Here is a 24173-nt window from a genome sequence, read left to right on the forward strand (position 1 = left end):
GTCCAGCCTTCTCCCACATTGTTACTGAGAATGGAAGTTTTATATGTCATTAGCCAGCTCAGTCTTCAAGCCATGATACAAATGAGTGAAATGAAACAGTCAGATATGTACAAGACTTGGAAGACATTTGGGAGTATAAGCTTTGTGGAGGCAGGTTTTTCACTAAAAGATGTTCTCCTGGGATCTCAGAAAAACAGCAATTCAGTGTACTACTACTTTATTTTGCAGTATAAATTATAATTTCACAAACCTTCATTATAATCACACAGAAAAGGACCCATCTGCCCAGTCATTGATAAAGTCCATCCCCACCACAGGAGGCAATATGTAGTGAGGCAAGAATACAGTAGATGAACATTTTTTCTAGCAGAAAAAACCCACTGTTTTATACTTACCTTTACAAATAGATCACAAACAAACTGAAAATACAGAAGAGAGAGGTACCTCAAGCAGAGTCTGTGGAAACTCTGGAGTACAAGCATCTGTTCTTGCTGTGTGTGAGAGGATCAAGCAATAGGGACAGCAACAGCAGGGCTCTCAGAGCACTAGTCCACACACCCTGACATGTCAGGACATCAGAAGCCAGATAGGAACCTGAGCTAGGTGAGGTAGGTGCAGAGGAGAGCCTGTATAATTTTGCACAGGGAGCTATCTCCTTCCCCATGCAATTGCCTACTCTGTCTCTGTTTAGAACTGGCTGTGGTGATTATAAAAGCACAATACAGTTTTCTTTTCTAAGCACGTTTCTCTCCATGAAGTATCTAGCAAATGATCTGAGTGTTTCAGTCTCCACAGATTGGGAAATTACTGTCCTTCAACCAGAGCTTTCATGAGTTTGGGAGCTGCCAACTGTCTTCTCTTGGTTAACGTGGAAGAAAAGAGACCTCATAAGGTCGGGGTATATTTGCCAGAGTGCTGACTAATGGGGAAATGTCAATGTTCTTGTGATCCACAACAGGTTTCAAAGTAAAGTTCTGCAGGATGGCTGTTAAAAATATGAATAGCTCCATCCGGGCCAGACCTTCTCCTGCACAGACGCGTTTTCCTGCAAGCAAAAAATAATAAAAAGTGAGGTGACTGGAGTATTTCGCTGGTAACTTATTTTAACCATTGTTCCATGAAAGTTCAGACATCTCAGAATGGACAGGCAGCGCTGCAGCATTGTGGGGATGAAAATGAATTAAACTAGGGGCTAAGTGTCTAGAACAATGAAAGTGCTCAGTGGGCAAAGGCAGTTTGAAGGCTTTGGTTTCTCATGTTCTGCTGCTGTTTGATGATAAGTGTGGAGAGAGAGAAGTTGCATGACTAAGTCCCACTTCATACATCTCTTCTCGTAGAATGCATTGGAAGAGCTTTTGTGATTGCTAAAAAAGGAAGTCAACTGAAACTCTAGTACAGGGGTTAGAGCTGCCCAGAAGTGACTCTAGCAGATCACCAGGCATCACTGTACAGACCACGGTGATGGAGCCACTAAAATCTTCAACGAGGTTCTAGGAGAGGATAGTCTAAGATCTGAAATAGAAGGAGGTCTTACCTGCAGAAAATGGCATGAAGTAGTCACTCTTTTTAAAGGTACCATTTGCATTCAGGAAATGTCCTGGGTCAAATTTTTCTGGATTTGGAAATTCCTTGCTATCATGTAGGACAGAAGTCAGTGTAGGGAATATTATAGTGTCCTGAATTAACAAAGAGAGGAGAAGAAAGTTAAAATGGAGACATGCTAAAGCAAAACAGCATGGAGAAGTTCCCTGTATAGAAGGGTAGTCAAAGTTTAACCAGTTTAAAATGAGCATTTAATGAATAAAAATGTGTGCCATTGGTATGGCTAAGATGTTTTTAAATGAATTTTAATGGTGAGTCTGATTAGAGTATTTAATATTGCTTCCAAATAAATTAGAACTTTGATTGCTTACATTTACATGAAAAAAATAGAAAGCTCTATCTCCCTCTTCACATAGAGGATGAAGAGTCTTTTTTTTTTTTTTAAATATAGGGGGTTGGACTCCATAACTTCCAGAATCCGCTTCCAAACAAAATTATTCCAATTCTATATCACATTTCAATGTTTTTGAAAATGAAATGAAGTACAATTAATAGAATTGGCCTCAAGTTGTGCCAGGGGAGGTTTAGATTGGATATTAGGAAAAATTTCTTCACTGAAAGGGTTATCAAGCATTGGAACAGGCTGCCCAGGGAAGTGGTTGAGTCGCCATCCCTGGAGGTATTTAAAAGACTAAAAGATGTGTAGATGTAGTGCTTAGGGACATGGTTTAGTGGTGGACTTGGCAGTGCTAGGTTATCGGTTGGACTTGATGATCTTAAAGGTCTTTTCCATCCTAAAGGATTCTATGATTCTATGAACACATCATTGTTTTCAAGAGATTATGACCTTTCTGAAGCACAGTGGAACAGACCTTGGAGATAAAATAGTCTCTGAACTTGATGTCTTTGATCACACTATGTGGGACATTAAGTGGAATGAAATCAATGAATCTCTGGATTTCATGGACCACAGCATCTGTGTAGGGCATCCGGCTCCGATCTGCCATGCAGGGGCTTCGGTCTCGGCCAATCACACAGTCAATCTCCTTTTGAATTTTCTCTGTTAGGAAATAAGTAATGTAAGTTGAATGTACAAGTCCCCCATCTCTTTTCCTAAACCTCTCCCCATATTTACAGCAAAAGTTGCTTTTAGCGCACCAGGAATAGATGAATGTACTTAGCACTAATATCTCTTTCCTGTGAATAGAACTAAGACTAATAGACATTTCCACACTGCAAATACATGTTTCCTTAGTCGGGGGATCATTGCCACATGTGGTAATAACAGGAATTGTCTAAATTTATCCCATGACCTATTAAAAAGTTTTCAATTATTTATTTCCTTTTCTATTACCTACTATCTCTGGGTATTTCTGGAGAATCAGAAGTCCATGTCTCAGTGTGGTGCTGGTGGTCCCTGTTCCTGCAAAGAACAAGTCGAGCGTGGTTCTGCTCAAGGTCTCAATGGTGAATTCTGAGTGACCATTCCCTTTCTCCTGGAGGAAGATTTGGCAGAAGGTTTTGAATGACAAAGCTAAGCAGCTTGTTTGAAAAGGAAAGTCCTGTACACATAATGTATGTTTTTAAACACATCTAATGTCTTTTCAAAAATACGACACTCACTCTCCAGAACACCAGCATTTATGGTACTTTTACTAAATAATATAATGAACCTTTTTTAATATGGGAGGAGCATTGAATTACATCAACCAGATTAGCCTTCAGCTTTCCTAACTTTGGCTAGTGCTGTTAATTCTGTGTTTAAAAATCCTTGATAAGAAAGTGGAGAGGATAGAATAAAGTTGATGTGCCAAGAAAAGCAAGTTCCCTCTGTATTTGCAAAAGCCCAATGCCCTGCCACAACTGAAATGGAGCTGGGATTCAAGCAGTGGTTTTCTTATAATCCAAAAAATCTCTCGCTCATTACCTGTTCCATTTTGTTAAGAAAAGCATCAATAAAATCTCGAGGACAAGTGGGATCCAAGGTTTTCTGGTGTTCCGCTATGATTTCTAAAGTAAATTGATCAACTTTTTCAGTATTTTGTATCAATTTTTTATGAGGCCCAGGTAAATAATCCATAAGAGTTGGGAAGAAATTGTATAGCTGTAAAAATAAAATGATGGAAAAGCACATTCTGATTAATGTGGATACAATAAAATGTTCCCCTAACTGCAATTAAGAAAATGGGGCAATTAAACTGTTTTGGAACAGTAGGTCTTTATCACTCAACTGGATTTTAATGCCTTTTACTTTATGGTTTCACTATATTCAAGGGTAGACTTCACTTGAGCAACTTTTGCAATATCCTTCTTTGGACATCCAATGGCCATTCCATAAGGTAAGAAAAAACAACAGGAATTGGTTATTTAACTGCCTTTTTGGCTTTCAAAAAATTTCTCCAAGTTTAGGAAAATCCACTCCAATTAAAAATTAATAACTTGGATAAATATTCATTAATAAAATATTACAATCATTAACAAATTTATTAAGTAAATAAAACCGTACATACCTGTGTTTGTATGGAGTTCTGGAGCTCGTTGTTTTCATCTAACAACTCAATTAAAGTTATAAATTTCTTGTCCTCATAGTCAAACCGATCCCCAAAGATGATGGAGCAGATGATGTTGGAAACAGCATGGACTAGGAAGATGCCAGGGTTGAAGGGTCGCTCTGCAAGAAAAAAAACCTGGTATCTTGCTTTCAATATTTCAGGCATCATCCCTCCTCTGACACTACAGGGAAGTTTTGCACCTGCTTGAGACCCAGAGTTTTGCAGTCATTTGAAAGGATGGTGAATAGCTTATCCAATTTATTCTTCTCTACTTGAAGTGAACTAATTTCCCTGTTTGAATGGTTTAAGTATCTCTTTTGTACCGTTCTCAGCAGAACACTGGTCTGAGTGGCTTGGTTCCTCTTCACCTGACACATATCTGTCTGCCTTATAGACTGTTTATTAGAAATGGCCTAAAGATTCCCACCAAACCCCAATGAAACCATAAGGACTTTGCCTGAGCCATGTCTTTAGGTTATTGCACCCTGTTTATGAACTCTATTAGCATAACCTCAGTTGTATAACCCTCTCCTAGGGGTTCAAATGCCTGTGATCAAAGTCTAGTTTTGATAGCACAGCTGCATAATCTTCTAAGAAGAGAACTATGGTGTGAGAAAAAAGCGAGATTAAACCCAAGAAAGAAAGGAAATGTATAATTGCAGACAGTGATAGGGTGCATCTCAAGGTTTCAAGAGGAGAAACAACAACATGAAAAGGTATAAAATCCTGAAAGAAAAACAAGGAGTCAGAAAATGGCAACTTGGCAGCATTGAGGATCAGCCTATTCCAAATAGCAATGGCCCTAACCCTTCTCTGCCTGACTGGTGACTCCCTGGCCATTGAAGACTCAGCAGGTGTCTCATCAGAGGTGGTGAGTATATTAATGCTAAGCCTAGTAGATAACTAGTCCTAGGTATTTATTATTTGCATTAAGAGTAAATAATGGCTTTATGCTTTTCATTTGTATATATCTTGCTTGCAAAGCCTTTTAGTACACAGTAAAAGATGCTTGTAACAAGGTGAGCCAGAGATGGAGGCTTGCAGTAGGGCATAGGAAATACAGTATTACTGTGCTAGTGACAGGATAAGAGCAATGCAGGTGAGAGTGTTTTCTCTGATTTGTAGCAGGAATGTTTATCTCTGAAGCCAGACTGAATTTTCTAGTGGCTCATGGGAAACAGTGATGCTTCAGGATCATTTTAGATCCATCTGCTTTTTTCCCCCTTGCAGAATAAGCACACATTGAAGGCTGACTGTGGAAAGGAAGCTTGTGGTCCAGGCTGGTACCATGCCACTCTCAGGCGAAGTACTTAGGAGTAACTTATATTAGTACTTAGGAGTCTTATATACTACCAGAAAACACATTTATATGTTGAAACTAAGGGGGTTACCTTATGCCCTGCCCTCAAAAGCAGCTTAAACTCCCTGTTCCCATTGCACACCCCCACCAATGCTGGGAAGTATTGTCTAGTGTTCAGATGGACTGGACCCAACCCCAAATATCTGTAAATGAGTTCTCTGGTCACCCACTTCTTCAAGATCTGTTTACTTAGATCTGCAGGAGACAAGGCAAGGAAGTGCATGTTGCTTGGTTACCTGGCAGTGCCCAGCCCTGCCTCCATGGCTGAATTCTACCAAACCCTCGGCTTTGGGGCCAAGCCATTTCCTTTGCCACTTCCTGTCCTGTTTCTCAAGCAGAACAGGTTAAAAGATGCTTTCCAACATCAGTCTCCTACATGTATCCCTCCATACTATCACAGTGCCTTTGATTGACCTACTCCCAGCAGTGATAACTTTGCCTATTGGAGCAGTGAGCAGAAACAGCAATCACATGCCCGCTTCTTGGGTCATAGATTTGGTGCAGCAACCCTATACCCCTCATTGTCTCATTGCAGACATGCAAGGTGTCCCAGCAGGCACAAAGTCCATGTCCTACCATGTGTGTTCCTGATCCTCTCCACCAGAAAATTAGCTTCCTCCTGGATTCGCTCCTCAATGGTCTTCTTCCCCATCCCAAAATCCCTCAGGGTAGTGAGTGCAAATCGTCGGAGCTGCTTCCAGGTCTCCCCATTGCTGGTCACAATGCCTGACACAGGAAGGAAAAATAGACCTCCATGAGGAAACAGATTTTTTTTCCCTAAGTGGGAGCTACACAGTAAGCACTCAACATGCAAAGACACGTCTCTGTGGAGTTATACTGCAATTGCTATACGCCCAAACACCTAACTTCTCTGCAATTCTGGAGGTGGCAAATCTGATCCATCTGTCACAGCGCTTTGAGTAAAACTGAGTTTATTGCCAGAATAAGAAAAACTACGTTAGGATGTAAATAAGAAGGTAACACTGGTAGTGAATTGATCTTGGCCACAAGCACGTGGCCGTTGCACCGCCGTAACTGCTCAAATGTTCTTCTATGCGCCTTCACACAGCGTATCATTATTGACAATACCATTGATACTGTACTATAGTACCATGGACTAAGTACTATTTACCCACATAAATGCCATACTGGGAACTGCCCTAGCGAATAAGGTCAGGGCCTAATCTTGAATGTGACCCTTAATGGGACAGCCTATATTATCTTGTCTTTGTTGTGCTGTGGACTTCCTTTTTGTTCGTTCCTTAGCTGTATGTATATGGTCAACATTTTCAGAAATGGGAGAATGAACGTAAGATCTTAGAGGCACATTTAATGAACAAAATTTTAGCCAGAATTTGAAGCATGCTGAAAATAGAAAGGCACTCCGTGAAGCCAGCCTGGTACCTTAAGCTGTTCTCCAGGGGTCCAATTTACTCAAGGGTTCAAGTAACGAGTTGGGCTTTTAGTCTTTTATTGTTAATTTGTATGCATGAAAGTAGTAAATGAAATCTACCGTTCCCTCCTCCACTGCCCTCTCAGCTGTGCTGCTGAAGCACTGAAAGCATCAGCTTTGTATGCTAACATTACCAGGGATGTACCTGTGCCTTCGAAGAGTTTTGTAAGCAGTGGCAGATTGCCTCTTCCGCTGAAGATATCTGCCTGATCAATCAGAGCTTCTTTCACAGCATCATAGCCATACAGCACCACAACCTTTTGTGGGCCTATATATATTGTGAAGACAGGACCATACTTCTTGCTGAGCTGTAGGAAAGAGGAACACAAAGAACAACATGTCTGAATGTTAATCACGTGGAAAGAAGTTTGTAGCGAAGGGGTCTGAGGGGTGATGTGCCATTGTCCCAGCATCGCTGAGGCGTGGCATTGATTAGCAGCAGTGCAGAGATCTTTCAACTATGAATTACAGCCAGGGGAAGAAGGAATTGTACAAGAAATAGGGTATATGAATGGAAATGGTGAGGTGTCAAGTCCAAATCCCAGAAAAGAAAATAGTTCTTCATAGGGCTGGCAAAACAGTCTGGAATGCCTTTCTACAGGGCACAGTGGATAACAGTTTACATGGGCTCAAAAAGCAATTATATCCACTATTGGAAGCAAGTGCCTAAAGGGTTTTTGAGCACAAACATACCACAGCTGTCTCTAAAATCTCCTGGGCCACAGATCTCTGGATATTGGCTGAGTATATCAGTGGAGAGTCACTGCATCCTTGCACTAATCATGTACTCTTTCCCAGGCATCTGCTTTTGACTACAATTGCAGAAAGATTCTTGGGCTACTTGGTCCAACTTGTAACACTTCTCCTCATGCTCACTTTTTAAGAGCAAACTAGATATAGTCACAGGTTTTATGGTGGGAAACTGAATCACCTAGTGCTCTGAAACAAAGTAGAATGCCTATGGGTGCTCATGATTCCCAAGTTCACAAGCACCAAGGCAAAAAGGAGCTCATATGGGAATGTGTGTGTCTGTCGATACACACAGTGATGTCAGCCATCACCACAATTTTGCTTTGAAGAACCGAGGGACACCCGCCCTTCCCACCCATCTGCCACCATCCCCTCACAATCCCCTAAGGAACAGGCACTGCAGCTGAACTCCCTCCACGTATCCCCTCCCAGGCCTTGCAACACACAGGTTTTGTTCGACAGATGGGTGACATCAGCCAGGGGAGGGAACGGACGGCACAATTCACCTCCAAACTTTTTTGTTTCAACCGCTTCACTCACTACTTCTGCTCCCAAGAGATCGTACCTATGTGCTAGGGAGCAGAGACAGCAAAATAGAGCAGGGTCCTCCCCAAAAAAAGGGCCAGGCCATGTTGCCAGTGTGGTGAGGAGTTAGGCACAGGAGGAGTATAGTGAATATTGCAATAGCATCAGTGCCTTGATTGCAAATCCACTGCAAGTTGCAGTACTGCTGTGAAGTCAGCACAGGAGTCATCATTAGTATGATTATTGCAAATATATAGACTTAGACTTGCACTATATAGACTTAGATATAGACTTAGATATACAGATTATTGCAATATATAGACTTCAGAAACATGTATTTCTAGGAAACCTTTTGTTTCTGTTTGAGTCTGACATTTGGTCAATGCAAATTAAGCTCGTGAATTAAGCTGAGACAGTCTGGACTGGACTTTGGTTTATATGCAGTGAAGACAACACAGGAAAGAAGGAGACAGTCTTTTACCTTCTTCAAGCTTTCAGGCAAATTCCATAGGTTCAGCTGGAATATGCTTCCAACAATGGGAAGTGCAACGGGACCAGGAGGCTGCTTCTCTTTTTGCGATATGCTTCTCCATGTGGCAAAAAAAAGAAGGCATGAGATGCAGACCACCAAGAAAATAGTGGTCGTTCCCAGGACCTCCATGGTGAGGAAGAGAAGTCAAGTGTCAGAAGAGCCTGATGTTGGACCTATAAATCCATGCTTATTTATATGCTGTGATACCAAAGCACATGGATGAAATTAGCCAATAGTGCCTCCCTATTCCTGTTGAGGTATGAGATTACTTATTAATCTGCTAAAGATAAAAATGAACAAACTAGGGATGAACTCCTTGTTTGCATACTGATTTTTCACCTCTCCAGCTTGTGTTCCTTTGGGTAATCATTCAGGTAGGACTAAAGAAATCATGTTCTAATGCTGTCAAACAAACTCAAAATGCAGAAATATTTAGAGCCTAGCTGCTATGTATATGCTTAAACTCTTGCTGTTTGCCCTCATGCATAGACTGACATCTGCCAGGCCCTATAGTATCTGAGCATAGTGGAGGGAGGTGTTGGGGTTGAAAAACGGCATCACTCCAAGTTCTTCCTAGGCATTTCACTTCCATTTCTGGAATGAAATTATGCCATTGTACCCAAGTCACACATGCAGATTTTGAGGAATACACTCAGTTTATCCTAATCTGATGTTTTAACCAGACAAACCATAGTGTCTACGGCATTTGCATGGTCACAGGTTCTCCCCAAATCACAAATCCCTGCAGCAACCTGCAATCTCCTTTCTGATGTTTCTAGAAACTAGTTGAAGATCCATAGAGTGAGAAGATTCATGAAACTTAAAAGTATTCTGAACAGAGCTTAACAGAATAATCGATTTAATTAATATTGAGTATTTCATACAATGTCAAATCTTAAATCAGATATTATGCTTCCCACTCCTCCTCCCCACAGGATTCCCAAACCCTACAAACAGGGTGAGAACTGTGTGTTTTTTCTGGCAGAGGAGTAGAGCAGAACAGTGATTCAGTCACCTGAGACTGAAGAGCTGATCCCAGGACTCTGTTGCCAAATCTTGTCCGTACATCACACCTAGTGTCTATAAAGTGTTAGCGATCTACTGTAAACACTGTACTCGGACTCCTACAGCCCCTTGGGTCTAATGTGCCTCCCCTGCCGTTCTCCCACTTCCCACTCAGCCCCAACTCCCCAGCGTGGCATTAGGCTGTATATTTCCTTTTTATTTGATTTTGGGTAAGGAGATACTGATCCTCTCTTGGAGCACATTTGGACATGGTAACTATAGTGAGATGACCAAAGCAAGTCAGAGAAGCTTGGAGGAAACATCACGGTACAAGGGGATGTGAAAGGGGTTGCATGTTCAGCAGGCACTCAGGCTTGCTGCTGGCCAGGACTGGGTGGATGATGTCTTCTTAAAACTAAGTAGGTATGGGAAGTAGTCAATAACAGGTACACCTTTCCTAAACTAGACACATAATTACTAAATAGCATAGCTCAGGTTTCAGGAAACCTGTACTATAGCAATCCAGTGAAGTAAGTACAAGGTGAGAAAAAGGAATTCAGGTGCAAAATGATACTTATTTTCTGACACTGCTTCAGTGTCAAGAGCATGAATTACTCTTTGGTTATTAAGGTTAATGAATGTTACTAAACTTGACTTTTGTGAGTCATGTAATAGTCCTAAAGCAATGTTAATTCAGACCCAGCGAAGCCCCAATAGGGAAATAAATAAACAAGCGAAGAGGACATGGGATGTAGAGAATGGAAGCTGGTAACAACTGCAGCTAAAGGAAGGGAATGGGAACATTACTGGAATACAAAACCAATTAGTTTCATCACTGAAGAAAATTTCTGTGTCATAAGAAAGAGACATGAAATTACTTTTAAACTCACTCTGAATGAGAATCAGTGCCAAAGGATATTATTTTCATGTTTATCTCTGATTAACAAAGGTCAGATATTTCCTATCTATGAAACTGATGCTCAAAGACAATGCAGTGGACAATGCTGGCAAGAAAAATGAAGTGGATCAAATGGAGTTGCTCTGTAGCAAAATCTCCCTGGACAGCTCTGTTTGAAACAGCTCCCTTTTTTTTTTTTTTTTTCTTTTCCTTTTTCCGCCCCCTCGCCCCCCGCCCCATTGTTGAGAAGCTTTGTGTTTTACTTAGCTTTGTGAGAAGCCCCAGATCCCCAGCAGGGGTGAGAAGACCCCATGTCTATGCTCCCTGGGTAGGTCTTGCCCCACAGGAGAGCCCTTCCCCGTCACCCCATAGGTTCTGGTCACACTCTGACCATTCTCCCGCTCTTTGCCTCGGTCACTCTGTCCAGCACCTATCGATAGTGAGTGAGCGTTAAATGGGTGTCAGTGTCCTCTGGCAGTGCCTATTTCTTTCCACACACTAGAGAGGGAGCTCATCCAGACTTTCAGACAAGTAATGTCAGATGAGACATCCCACCCAAATGACCACATCAGAGACCATTTCAGTTCCTCCGAGCCAGTAAAACATGCTCTGCCACCTGCACTCAGCCCATCCCATTGTGTCTTTTGAGATACATAGCTAAAGTGACACTGACCCCTTAGGTGGTGTGACACTGGAAGGAAGTGTTAAAACAGATGTATTCTTATATATCCTCCCTCTATATATTCTTATCTATATATCTAAGTCTCTTATTTGTCTCTCAGGTAATGGTAATGGGCTATGAAAGGCATTTTCTTTCCTGCACCAACTCATTGGCTTAGAACTTGAGTCTGCATTGGTTCAATCAATTTTGAGTACTCACACCTGCACTTTCCTGTGTACAAAAATAGCCAGATACACTGTGAAAACCAGACTTTGTTTTCTACTGAGCTGTCAAAATGGGATTTAAAGGACGGGCAGATTTTATCTTTATCCCAATTAGCTGAGGACTAGCAGATTCTACAGCAGTGCGGAAAGAAACATTTCCCACCTAAATTTAGATATTAAAAAGGTAGGTGTATGAATCAGCTAGTCTCCCTTGTTAGTGGAGAAACACTGATACTTCCAGAGAACAGGTCATCTGACTTTTTTATGCACCTATTTTAGTGTGAAATGAGTCAGTCACTGAAGAAGTTTATTTGTTTCCCTTGACTACAAAGGCAGCCTCAGGAGACTTACACATATTTACATGTCTGACTGCTAGGGATCTGTTTTGAAGCAGATGACTCTGATTGTCTGCGCATCTCTCCTGGTCCTAATGATGTTCTTTATCAGCAACAAATTCTGCAAATTCTGGTACAACGGGCACTGCTTTGAATACTGCACACCATGGATATTTAAAACCAGAAGTGGGCAGATGAGTGAAATTCAGAGGACCCTTCTAGGCTGTGTCTGGAGGGATGATTATATTGCTGAGACCAGTCAGTTTTATCGTCATCAAAGAAAAACTGAAGTTGTTTGCATTTTCTTTTCCTTTACTTTTGCAGATAAAGTGCCTTGTGTTCCTCTATTGGCAGCCTTGATGGTGAACATCTGCTGTGAAGCCTAATGCGCTGGAAAAGCTGGGCTTTGCTCGCAGCGTCACTCCCACATTCAGACATGACTTTTTTATTATTTATCTAATTACTCGCATAATCACTGAAGGGTTTCAAAATGGTGTTGGGATAAAGCCAGAACTGCTTGGAGGGATCCATGAGTTTCACTGGGAAGAGACTTAACTGTCAGAGGTCTTGGGTCACCTCTGATGACAGAAAGACAGGAAATATTTGAGTATGAAAGGCTATTTGAGTATGAAAGGCTTAAGTATGAAAGACCCATCCTGATACAGTTCATATTCACAAGAAGCACCTGAAAGACCCCGCTTTCTTCCCAGCATGGTATGAAAGCAGATGCTGGGGCCTCTGGTCTTATTATGAAATGGCACCATTCTCTGGCTCCACCTGTGAATTTGAGCACAGATTGACAGAGTGAGATGCCACAGAAACTGATCTTTCAAAATCCAGGCCTTCCTCTGAATATCTTCTGGAGGCTGTCGCTTTGCTGGGCCTGCCTAGTGGCATGTATGGGCTGGCTGCTGGGACCCCATACTGCATTTATAGGTAGCTTTTAATCTGGGACCTGCACTTACTGCTTAATTCACTTGCTTTTGTTCTCCTCCAGATTGGGTTTGTGAGAAAAAAGACACCCTCTCATCCCCAAAACCCTTCAAATGTATTGACAGCCTACAAGGTGTACTGGATCTGGCTTCTTCACAGCAGCCTGCATGGCGCCGTGTTTTAGATTTGTGACTAAAACAGTGTGGGTAACACACCAGTGTTTTAGCTATTGCTGGAGTGCTTGCACAGCGTCGAGGCCACTTCGGTTGCTCTCTCTGCCCCCAAACCCAGGTAGCAGGCTGGGGGTGGGCAAGAGGTTGGGAGGGGACACAGCTGGGACAACTGACCCAAACTGACCAAAGAGATAATCCATACCATCTAATGTCATGCTCAGCAATGAAAACTGGGGAGTTGTCTTTCCAATGTAGCCATTGCTCAAAGACTGTCTGGTCATTAATCTTCTGCTGGGAGGTGGTGAGTCTTTGCATCACTTGTTTATTATTTTTTTTTTCCTTCTTCTTCTTTCTGTCTTTATCTTGACCCAGGAGTTTTTCTAACTTTTGCTCTTCCAAGTCTCTCCCCTGTCCTGCTGGGGAGGGATTCAGAGTTTCCATGGTGGAAAGCTGGGTGCAGGCTATTAGCCAGTGTCTATTCCAGTGTCTACAAATAAAAGTAACAATTTTCAATATTTGTTCAATGTTCAGAAATATTGCCTAGAAAAGGAAGCTATCTGGCTATAAACACTTACAGCATCAGAATATATACTTTCTGGCTAATCAGGCACTGGGGAGTGTGATGGGTATCAAAGGTTCTAAGAACAGCTTTACATAGTGTAGCCCTTACACAATTACATACATACCAGAAACAAACTGAAACCAGATTCAGCTTCTGAAAAGGACAACTTTACCCTTGAGCCCCAGGGAGTGGGATTTTGTACAGTAAGTTGAGAGGCAAGGATAGGCAATCAAATTTCTAGCATCAATGCCCTTAATAACATGTTTCAACTTTTTGTCAGCCCAGAAGTGGTCAGACAGTTGGACTAGATGATCATTGTAGGTCCCTTCCAACTGAAAATATTCTGTTCTATGCTGTGCTATGCTATGCTATGCTATGCTATGCTATGCTATGCTATCACCAACTGTGCAAGCTCCAACCTCTTTCAAATGTTTCCTGGGATATCTTCTCCAGTCAAGCACTTTACGAGGGCTGGATAATACTTGTACATACACCTTATGACATCCAGCATTTGAATCTTTTCTCACCTCTGAGACACAACTACATGTTTGACATGTTTTAGTGAGGAAAGAAATAGGCAAGGAAGGCTGGCTGGCTACAACAGGTTTTAGTGGGGAAAGGTCTTCCTGATCTCATGAAGACTGTAGATCAAACTGCAAAATTATCAGCAATATTAACATCTCTTTAGATAGGCCAAATTTCCCATCTTTCCTTAGCCTTTACAAGGAAAGGCTTTACAAAGCCTTTCTACCCTTTCTTTTTTCTAGGAGGAGATTGGGATGTGATTGGGAGAAACAAGATGTGCAAACGGAGCGTGCTGCGGCAGCCCCCCCCGCCCTGCTGCCATGGAGGGCAGCCCCTGGGCAGACAAACGCAAGAGGCTCTACAGCTGCTGAAGCCTGGAAATCTGCCAGCACTCTTAGAGAACGGCCCGAAACCTTTGCTTTTTGGCAGATTGGGGTCATGGAAGAGGAGACCGAGTCAGAGTTTTTACTCATTATTTTTTCCTTCATTGCAGGCTGGATATTAAGGGGGCTCTATGCCAAGTAGGATGCCCAAAAAACCAAACCAAACATTAGGGCATTATTGAAAAAAACGGGCACCATCCTTTAACTGGAATTCTGTGTGAAGCTGCGATTCCAAAAGAATGGAATAGACCTTGAAAAGCCTTAGAATAAGGCATTTACGATGACTTAAAATCTGGAAAGTTAAATGGACTGGGTGTCTGTGGGCTGGAAATGATATGAATGAAGTGGATATAGCAGACATCTGTGAAGAAACTGTGAAGGGTTTGGAGAAGGTAAGAAGGGAATGACTGCTCATATCCTCTTCCTGTGTAGAGCTATAGAGCACTGAAATAACAATTGGCAGTTTTTAAGCAGGCAAAGGACACACACCATGCCCTTGAGCTGTGGGACACCATTTTGAAAGATGTATGTGTCCAAAAAGTAACCGGACAAATTCATGGGAGAAAAATCCATTGGGGGTACTCAAACACAAAGATACTACCAACGGCTCAGGAATCACTGGAGGCTGGAGCAGTCTGAAAGCATTTTCCTCTGTGGTTGCCATGCTTTTATTCTGTTCCTCGGGAACTCATTTTTAAGCCACTGTTGGACAGGAATCTGGGCTGGCTTGACTATTGTTGTGATCCAGTACATCCATCCTCAGACTTTTATGTCCTTACATTATAATGTGACATTTCACTGAACATTTTCATTGAGTAGATTAGCAGAGTAGCCTGTGGAGATCATCTTGCCTGTTCTGCTGTGAATAACATCTCAGCTACTAAACTCTTACTACTTTCAGGTAGGACTTTCCTTAGTGCCTTGTAGAAAATCACAATCACAATCAACTTCTGCCTTAGTTCTGGCAGCAATTTGACAAAGGATCTACCATGATCAGCATGTATTAAGATTCAGTGATAACTTCAGCATTCAACAATTTGCGTAACACCCACACTTGTAATGTGCTACACTAGTACTAGAGATCAGATACAAACAATACCATTAGTTTTCAGATCACAGAAATTACACTTGGGCAGCTAGCTCAAAAAACTTGGTTAAATATTTGTGTATGAACTCACTGGACCCAAAGCATAACTCAGCTGAAAAGGATGAAGCCAATGAAGTTCATCAGTCATTTGCAATACGTAGCAAATTGCTTGTTTAGTCTCCAAAAGGGCAAGGAACTTAAGCTGATAACATTCCTCCTGTGACCTGCACTGTGACTCCACCAACAGTAAATCACTACGTTGCTGCTGTAACCCATCATCTTTGAATAAAGCCAAGATGCTTAGCTCTAGACTATGGTCAGCATTAAGAAAGAACAGACCCTTCCTCATGCCAGGCAGAAAAAAGTCAGGAAGTGGGAAAAGTCTGTCCCAGTGCTATACATGGTAAAGAGAGGCACAGAAGTGAAGGTTGCCAAATCGCGAAGATGGCTGAGCTTAGTAGGGCTCCTGAGATTGCTGCTCCCAGCTGGCTGCATGGGCAGTGGAGCTCCTCCTGAACCAGCTACAGAACCACCATGGTGTACAGCAGGTCATCTGTGGAGAAGAATTGTGGAATCGGGAGTTTCAGTCAAGATCAGATAGGACTTTGGCCTGTGCACTGAGAACTAGCAGGCGCGTACATATGCCTGAGAAAAGACCTGGACACCTGGCTTAGTTGTCCCTTCTGTAAGGAAACTGTAAACATCAAAATGAAAAAGCTCTCAGTTAGGAATGCTGCTTGTGGTTACCCTGAGGTGTGACCTAATGAGCCCCAGCCGATTCAAGAGCCAAAACAGGTGAAGGGAATTGTGAGCAGACATGTGATCGTTGCTGGAAGGAAGATTTAAGAGAGGCAATGGAGAGCAACAGGAGGGTGAAGCAATGGAGAGAGAGAGAGACTGTGGGACTGCCCTGTTATGATAAAGGCTCCAGTATTGTAACAATAAAGGATTCTGTGCATGTATATGTGAGGGTCTGTGCAATCATACACCACAAATGGCGCCTGAACAGGGGCTGAAAGAGGAAAGCCTGAAGAAAGAAGGTCTTGAAGAAAGGAAATAGAAATATCCAGTGGTGTACCCCTGTTGAGCTGGACGGAGGATAAACAGAGGATCAACATATCGAGCTCGATTCATCACCGGTCGCAGGACAATTCAGGTGAGCAGCCACAGGGAAGTTATATGAACTTTATACATTAGTCATGGGGCAGTTGGCATCTGTCACAGAAGCTTCAACTTGAAATATTTCAATGTATTTTGAAGGAACAAGGTTTTAAGGTCGCTCCAATGCAACTGGTGAGACTCCTTGTGTGGGTCCGAGAACATTGTCCTTGGTTTCCTTCTGAGGAAACCATAGGGTGTTATGATTTAGCCCTATGGCAAAAGGTGGGAGAAGAACTGCAGATGAGGAAAACTTTGCAGTTGGAAGTTCCAGAAGGAATATTGATTGCCTGGCAAGTTGTGTATATGGCTCTGCAGAAGTTGCGTCCTGCAGAGCAGGTGTTGCAAAATGTGACTGATTCAGCAATACTGGAGGGAGAATCAAAATATAGGAAAGATTTGTTTGAACTTGCGCCAACGGCAGATGAAATTTTACAGCAACAGAGACTAAAGACACTTTTTCGGTCTTCCATTGTGAAACCAGCACCATTCGTTCCCCCCCCCCCCCCCCCCCCCCCCCCCGCCAAGAAAATCTGCTGCAGGGATTTGCACTCCCCACACATATCAGCCTTTAGGTATGGTAAAAAAAAAAAAAAAAGAATGACTACACCATTGCTTCTGTTCTAAAAAGCTAAAAGAGCCCTGCATACAGGAAACCACTTCCCCCTCAGTTGCGATGAGATGTGTCTGTATTTTTTTTTGTTCTGTTTCAGTGATGTAGAGTGATCCTAAATCTAACACTTGATCGTCCTTGACATTGTTGTTATTTTTTGGTTAGAGTCTGATGTTCTAGAGGAAAGCGAACTGTGTGATGGAGAACAGGAAAGGTCTTTGTATTAGAAGTGTTAAGTTTGTATCTCTGTATTAGAAGTGTTAAGTTTGTATAAAATCTATAAAAGAAAATAGGTTTAGTAAGTTGAGATTAATATTTGTAAGTTTGTGTAAAAGAAAATAGGTTTAGTAAGTTAAGCCTTGTATTAGAAGTGTTAAGTTTGTATGCCGTTTTGTCATGTAGAATTGATCTTTGTATTGTAGTGTAAATAATTTCTGTAGACTGTAACATTATATGATAAAAGAAGATAGGTTTAGTAAGTTAAGATTAATATTTGTCTGGTTGAAAAGGAAATAGGTCTTTGTATTAGAAGTGTTAAGTTTGTCTTTGTATTACAAGTGTTAAATTAAGATTAATATTTGTAAGTTTACACATTGTTGAAAAACTGTTGTTTTGAAGATGATTCACTTTAATTTTCTGAATGCTACCAAACTTTCTGTTTCTTTTTTGTGGAAAGTATTCTGGCCAACTCTGATCAAAAAAAAAAACCCACTTTCAAATCTGCTTTGTCATCTGGGGGGATGGATAAATCAGATGTGAGTTAAACTTCATGAAGAATAATCCGAAATAAAACAGGAAAATGCAAAAAATAAGTAAAAAAAAAAAAAAAAGGGGGAATATAATGCTTCTCCAGGCCATGCCTGTAATTTATTGACCTGGCAGAGTGCCAGAGTCATTTACTATATGAGGTGATTAAGGAGGTATGCAAATTGATAAAGGAGTATGGGTTACAGGCTTCATTTACTAAAAACTTATTGTAAGCAATAGGGGAATCATATACGATGACTCCTTTAGATTGGAAGTCTATACTATGCCCTGTTTTGTTAGTGGTGCAGTATTCTGTGTGGTTTTCTGAGTATTGTGAACTTGTTCTTGTGAAGGTAATGGACAATTTGCAACTACCCTATGAACTCTTAGGTGAAGGGAATTGGATGTCACCTGCTGCACAAGCTGCCTTGCCTTGTGAAGTGCTTACACAGGTGGCTGATTTGGTTATGAAAGTGTTAAGATGAGTGTCGGATTTTGGCAAGCAAGTATTATCATTCGCTATGATCCGGCAAGGGACGCAAGAGCCCTATGTGTGATTCTTGGATGGATTACAAACTACTAGACAATGTCAAATAGAGTCTCCTGAAGCTGCTGAGTTGTTGCTTTTTCAGCTTGCAATTGAGAATAAACAAAAAAGGGGGAGATGTGGAGAAGAATTGTAGAATCGGGAGTTTCAGTCAAGATCAGATAGGACTTTGGCCTGTGCGCTGAGAACTAGCAGGCGCGTACATACGCCTGAGAAAAGACCTGGACACCTGGCTTAGTTGTCCCTTCTGTAAGGAAACTGTAAACATCAAAATGAAAAAGCTCTCAGTTAGGAATGCTGCTTGTGGTTACCCTGAGGTGTGACCTAATGAGCCCCAGCTGATTCAAGAGCCAAAACAGGTGAAGGGAATTGTGAGCAGACATGTGATCGTTGCTGGAAGGAAGATTTAAGAGAGGCAATGGAGAGCAACAGGAGGGTGAAGCAATGGAGAGAGAGAGACTGTGGGACTGCCCTGTTATGATAAAGGCTCCAGTATTGTAACAATAAAGGATTCTGTGCATGTATATGTGAGGGTCTGTGCAATCATACACCACAGTCATCCAAAAAGTCCATGGCCTGGGAGACAATGAAGTAAAGGGGCAACTTTATCAGATGTCCCTGACAGGGACATCATCATCACAGGGCAGAGTGCCCACCCTACCTTTCCAAAGGCTGAGCCAGGAATCCACAGCACAAAGAGGAGCTGAATATAGACCTGCTGAAACGCGGGCTAGGGCCTTAACTAGAGGCATTCAGCAACTTTTTAAAGTTGCTTATCATCATCACAAGAGATAACGGAAACGTGTAACTTGCTGATAGTTTATATGTACTGAAAACAATGCATATCATAAAGAAAAATGATGATGGAAAAACACCCCAACTGACAATTTAAAATTCAAGAAAAATTCAGCAATCATCAAGTAAAATCTTTGGCTACACTTGGCGATATCAAGTAACTACAGTGATAAGAAAAGCAGATGAGAAATCATGCATTTAAAACGTGAAGAAGAAAGTAACTGATGCTACTGCCAAGTGATACAATGTATGCCTTCACTGAGCTTTTTAGTCCTGCCAGGGACAGAAGCACAGAAGTAGCAGAGTGGTTTGGGAAGTTAAAGGAGAAAATCAAAGAAACAGAACAGCCCTAAGAAGTGATCCCGCCACAATGGCACAGCCAGCACTGGACCGTTCTAGCAGGAGGATGGTGGTGGAGGAGGATTCTTCACTGTGATGACACCATGTCCCTGTTGATTGTGTAGAAAGTCAGGCTATAGCAATTTCCTTGATATCACGCAAGAAACCCCTAACGCGATAGGGGAGATAGGGTCTGCGGGAGAACACGCTATTGGCTACCCTTGTCATCAGCCTGGTCTTCCAGACAAGTTCCCACAGATGGATTTACACGTTTTCTTACCATTTGGGAGGCTTCAGTTTTTGAATGGAGAAAATTGCAGAAACCAGCAGCATTTTAACTTCAAGTTTACAGGTATTAGTATCTGTCAGTCGGGCTTTTCTCCCAACCATGCCAAAATACAGGAAGTGCAGGAAAAGTGTAAATCATGTTTCCCGACTCTAAATGGTAACCGACGAAATGTAGAATAACTTTAGAAAGAAGGACTGTGTCAGAAAATGGAAGAAAGTGAGGGAAGTGTGTTTAATATACTACAAGTCAGAGAGAAGTGCAGGGTGGAGGGCCCTGCCTGGGAGGGACCTTTCTCTGTAGAAGTCAGTGCCAAACTGGTGACTATGCAATGAGGCTGCTGGGTACAAGGACAGAGACAGGTGAGACAGTGAGGATTGTAGTTGCCTTGGCCAAAGACTTCATGTCATTCCCTGTGTGAGGGCCTACACCAGCTGCATGGTGACACAGGGAAAAGGAGAATTTGCAGGGTCGAGGGGGAGTTTCTGGGATGTCTTTTCCACTCATCACGGTGGAAACCAGCCATGAAATGCTCTGGCAGTGGATGGTGAACTGACACAGCTTGACCTTTCATGACCTGCATCCTACGAGGAACAAGAACTTGCATGACCTGGCAAGCAGTACCTGGGTAGCAGATGAACAGAGAGCGCTTTCCTGGCAGGACACAAGCAGCAATGGCTTGGAAGGTTACATAAAAGATGAACTTGTCAATGAACTGAAGACAAAGTTCACTTAATTAAAGCAAAATATGTGTGTACTTCATGCTGAATTGAGATTTTCTAAGCTAATCATTTTATCTGAGGTTCATTTAATGTTTGATAGTGATTGGTTCAGAGCCCACAGGGACCATTCTCTTCTGGGGCACCTGTCCGGATTTGGGTCTTGATTCTCTTGCCCCATCCCACAGCCAAAGCATGTAACAAGCTCTTCCACTCCTCACCCACTGCAGGGTTCACGGTGGAACCACTGGGTGAACAAGGCCCACGTAAAGACTCTCCTGCTGCAGCTCTCATCCCTGCCTCCCTTAAGTGTGAAAGGTGCCTCATCCCCTCCTTTTAGCCATCATCTTCTCCTGCACATATCACCTCCTCTGGAAATGATGGTGCCTAATGCATTCTCTCTCATAAAGAATGAAAGATGTCCCCTATCCTTTGGCTTAAACTCATTTGGAATAGTGGAAGAGGAGAACATCAACTATGATTTATTTTCCCTACTTGAGAGGTGTGAAATATATGACATTTCAAAGAAAAACTGTCAATAAAAAAAAAAAAAAATCTGGGTATGTACCCCTGCCTTCTTCCTATGTGACTTTCAAACAGAGTTATGAACTGAAGTAAATCTCCCAGTAGTGCTAAGGCAAAAGATGCGCAGTGATCCACATGTGCTACAGTACAATACATTCTGTTAGTATTCAAGAGCTCAGACGATACAGCCGCTGGAAGCAAAACAAAGTGTATAAATAAGAGCTAACCAGACACATTGCAAAGCCTATCTGATATTTCACAAGGACTTGGCAAGAAGGATATTTGATTTGTCAGTGCAATTGGGTTGGTTAAATGTTTCTTAATGAACTCAGTTAATCCAGGCATCAGCTGAAAGAGTCCAACATCAGACTTTCTGAATACCTTTCTTTGAAAATGAAGAGTGAATTTCCATGACCTTTTTCAATGTACCTTTCAATGTACCATGACCTCTTTCATTGTACCTTTCAGGGGAAGGTACATTGACTCTTCAGACTAAAAGCTATTAAGGAAGGACTATTATTTATTATTTGATCCAGGTGTACTTGAGGGGACCTACAGATCAAGTGAGGGTGAAGGCCTGCCTGAAAGTATTTCAGCCTTAATAAAGGAAAATTTAAAAAAGAAAAAAAAGGAATATCACTATCCTCTTTTTAAATAATAAAGTGTTTTTCCTAAGTCTGAATCAAATTACCCGAGCCCTAGCCTCAATACTGGATTCATCCTTATGACATTGTGGTTTGTGCTACTGTTGGAGGCAGAGTAATTAGTTTTGCTTTCCATGGGTCCACCTGAATATATTTTGCAGACTGCAGACTGCTGCCTTTGGGAAAATGAGACATTAAGGCAGAAAATCATTGGACCAACCACTAAGTGCAGGTCCTGAATTTTGAATGGCTCACAGGTTACGTACTTGCAGGCCAAGAGGAGAGGGGGCTCTAGGTAAAATATGACCCCAGAAAAGCAGCTCCAAGCAGCACGGGTCTGTCATCATTGCCCGAAGGAGGCATGTCGGAGGCAGGGGTCTCGGGGTGCTGCTGGCAGGAAACCTCAGCACAAAACCCGGTCAATAAGAAAGAACTATCTGGGGGTAGTGGGTAGAGAGGGTTGAAAGACAGTATGTGGCAGAAAAAAGGCACAATGATGGTGCAGCCCGTGAGCAGCAGGTCTTTTGGGAGGAGGGCAGTAGCTCCACTTCTGAGAGCCTGCAGGGGACCATGGGCTGCAAAGCAGGAAGAAGTAGGGAGAGATACTGGTAGGTGTCCAGTCAAGGGGTCCCATTTCATTCCTTAGACCCAGCCACACTCTGCTGGGTCTAAGGTCTAGGTCTAAGGTCCCTCTAAGCGAGGGATTTACAAAGGTCAAGGAGGCACTTATGAGGCGTTTCCCCTTCTGCCACGAAGAGAAATAAATCTTGGCTGATATAAAGAGCAATTGAAAGTAATGAACAAATTTAGATCAGATAAAGCAATTATTTATAAAAACAAATACAGCTATCTGGATAATTTATAACCATGGTATAGAAATTTTAAAAGGACTTTAAACTACTTGCCTCAGCCATTGGTTTTTTTCATTTAATTTTATTGATATATATGGAAATTTGTCACCTACTGGTGTTATGGATATATAGTTTCACTTTATCAGTGTGATAATCTGATAAGTAATAATCTGATAAATTGCTTATGGCTGTGCTGGGTTAAGTAATTTTTTGGCAAAAAAATAAGAAAAATAAAAAAGTAATACGAATTCCTTTCTTTACATGCTTCTCCTCTCACCTCTCTCCATTTTTTCCTCAGCTCTCCACTGGTAAAAAATATGGGCCTTTCCTTATATCTCAAAAATTAAAATAGCAGGCTCCACAGCCAATGCATCTACATCCTAGATGATTGTCTACATGCCCACTAGAGTTAGTGGAATCAGACAGGCATGTCTTGGGGGGTTGAATCATAATTGAGATTAGCTACACCCTTGAAATGCTCATTTATGATTACTCCACTGATGACTATAAGGCCAAAACCATCAATATTTGTATTGAGACATTTTTGGTTCTAAAGGTGGAGTTCAAAAACTAACAGGAACAGTATTTTTCACTGAGGATGGCGGATGTTGTGGTTTAACCCCAGTCGGCAACTAAGCACCACATAGCCACTCGCTCACCCTCCTCCTGCCCCAGTAGGATGGGAGAGAGAATCGGAAGGGCAGAAGTAAGAAAGCTTGTGGGTTGAGATAAGAACAGTTTAACATTTGAAATAAAATATAATAATAATAACAACAACAACAACAGCAACAACAATAATAAATTGTAATGAAGAGGAAAACGACGAGAGAGAGAGAGGAACAAAACCCAGGAAAAGATCCAAGTGATGTGACTGCTTACCACCTGCTGGCCGATGCCCAGCCAGTCCCCGAGCAGCGGTCACTGCCCCACGGCCAACTCCCCCAGTTTATATACTGAGCATGATGTCATATGGTATGGAATACCCCTTTGGCCAGTTTGGGTCAGCTGTCCTGGCTATGCTCCCTCCCAGCTTCTTGTGCACCTGGCATGGAAAGGTGAGAAGTCCTTGACTATATAAGCACTACTTAGCAACAACTAAAACATCAGTGTGTTATCAACATTACTCCTATACTAAATCCAAAACACAGCACTATACCAGCACCTAGGAAGAAATTTGACTCTATCCCAGCTGAAACCAGGACAGATGTTCATTTAGAGCTTGTGCTAAACGTCATATACTCCTTGCCAGAGAAATTGTACCAGGAGATTGATCATTTTGTGTCCATTGAAGCTGGATGCCTACACAGATGTTGTAACACCTAAGATCCAGAAATTTTTCTTTCTATTCCACATGCTGCTCTTAAGACAAGCAGGTCAGACAGCAACTTATCCTTCAGGCCAGTTCTCAGTGCTGCCATCTAATGCCAAACAACACTTTGTCTTCTGTTC

At 42.0% G+C, this 24173-nt stretch overlaps 1 protein-coding gene across 1 annotated transcript; it reads right to left on the reverse strand.

Annotated features, from left to right (window-relative positions):
* Window positions 1–200: 200 nt before the first annotated feature.
* Window positions 201–8843, reverse strand: LOC142084224 (cytochrome P450 2H1-like). The gene is made up of 9 exons (XM_075154548.1): window positions 8664–8843; window positions 7053–7215; window positions 6031–6180; window positions 4053–4213; window positions 3470–3646; window positions 2897–3038; window positions 2415–2602; window positions 1535–1676; window positions 201–1045 (listed from the first exon to the last, which is right to left on the reverse strand). The coding sequence occupies exons 1-9, from the start codon at window positions 8841–8843 to the stop codon at window positions 864–866; spliced, it is 1485 nt and encodes a 494-aa protein (XP_075010649.1). The 3' UTR covers window positions 201–863.
* Window positions 8844–24173: the final 15330 nt, after the last annotated feature.

The sequence above is a fragment of the Calonectris borealis genome, chromosome 7 (genome assembly GCF_964195595.1).
Source record: "Calonectris borealis chromosome 7, bCalBor7.hap1.2, whole genome shotgun sequence".
Taxonomy (NCBI): Eukaryota; Metazoa; Chordata; class Aves; order Procellariiformes; family Procellariidae; genus Calonectris; species Calonectris borealis.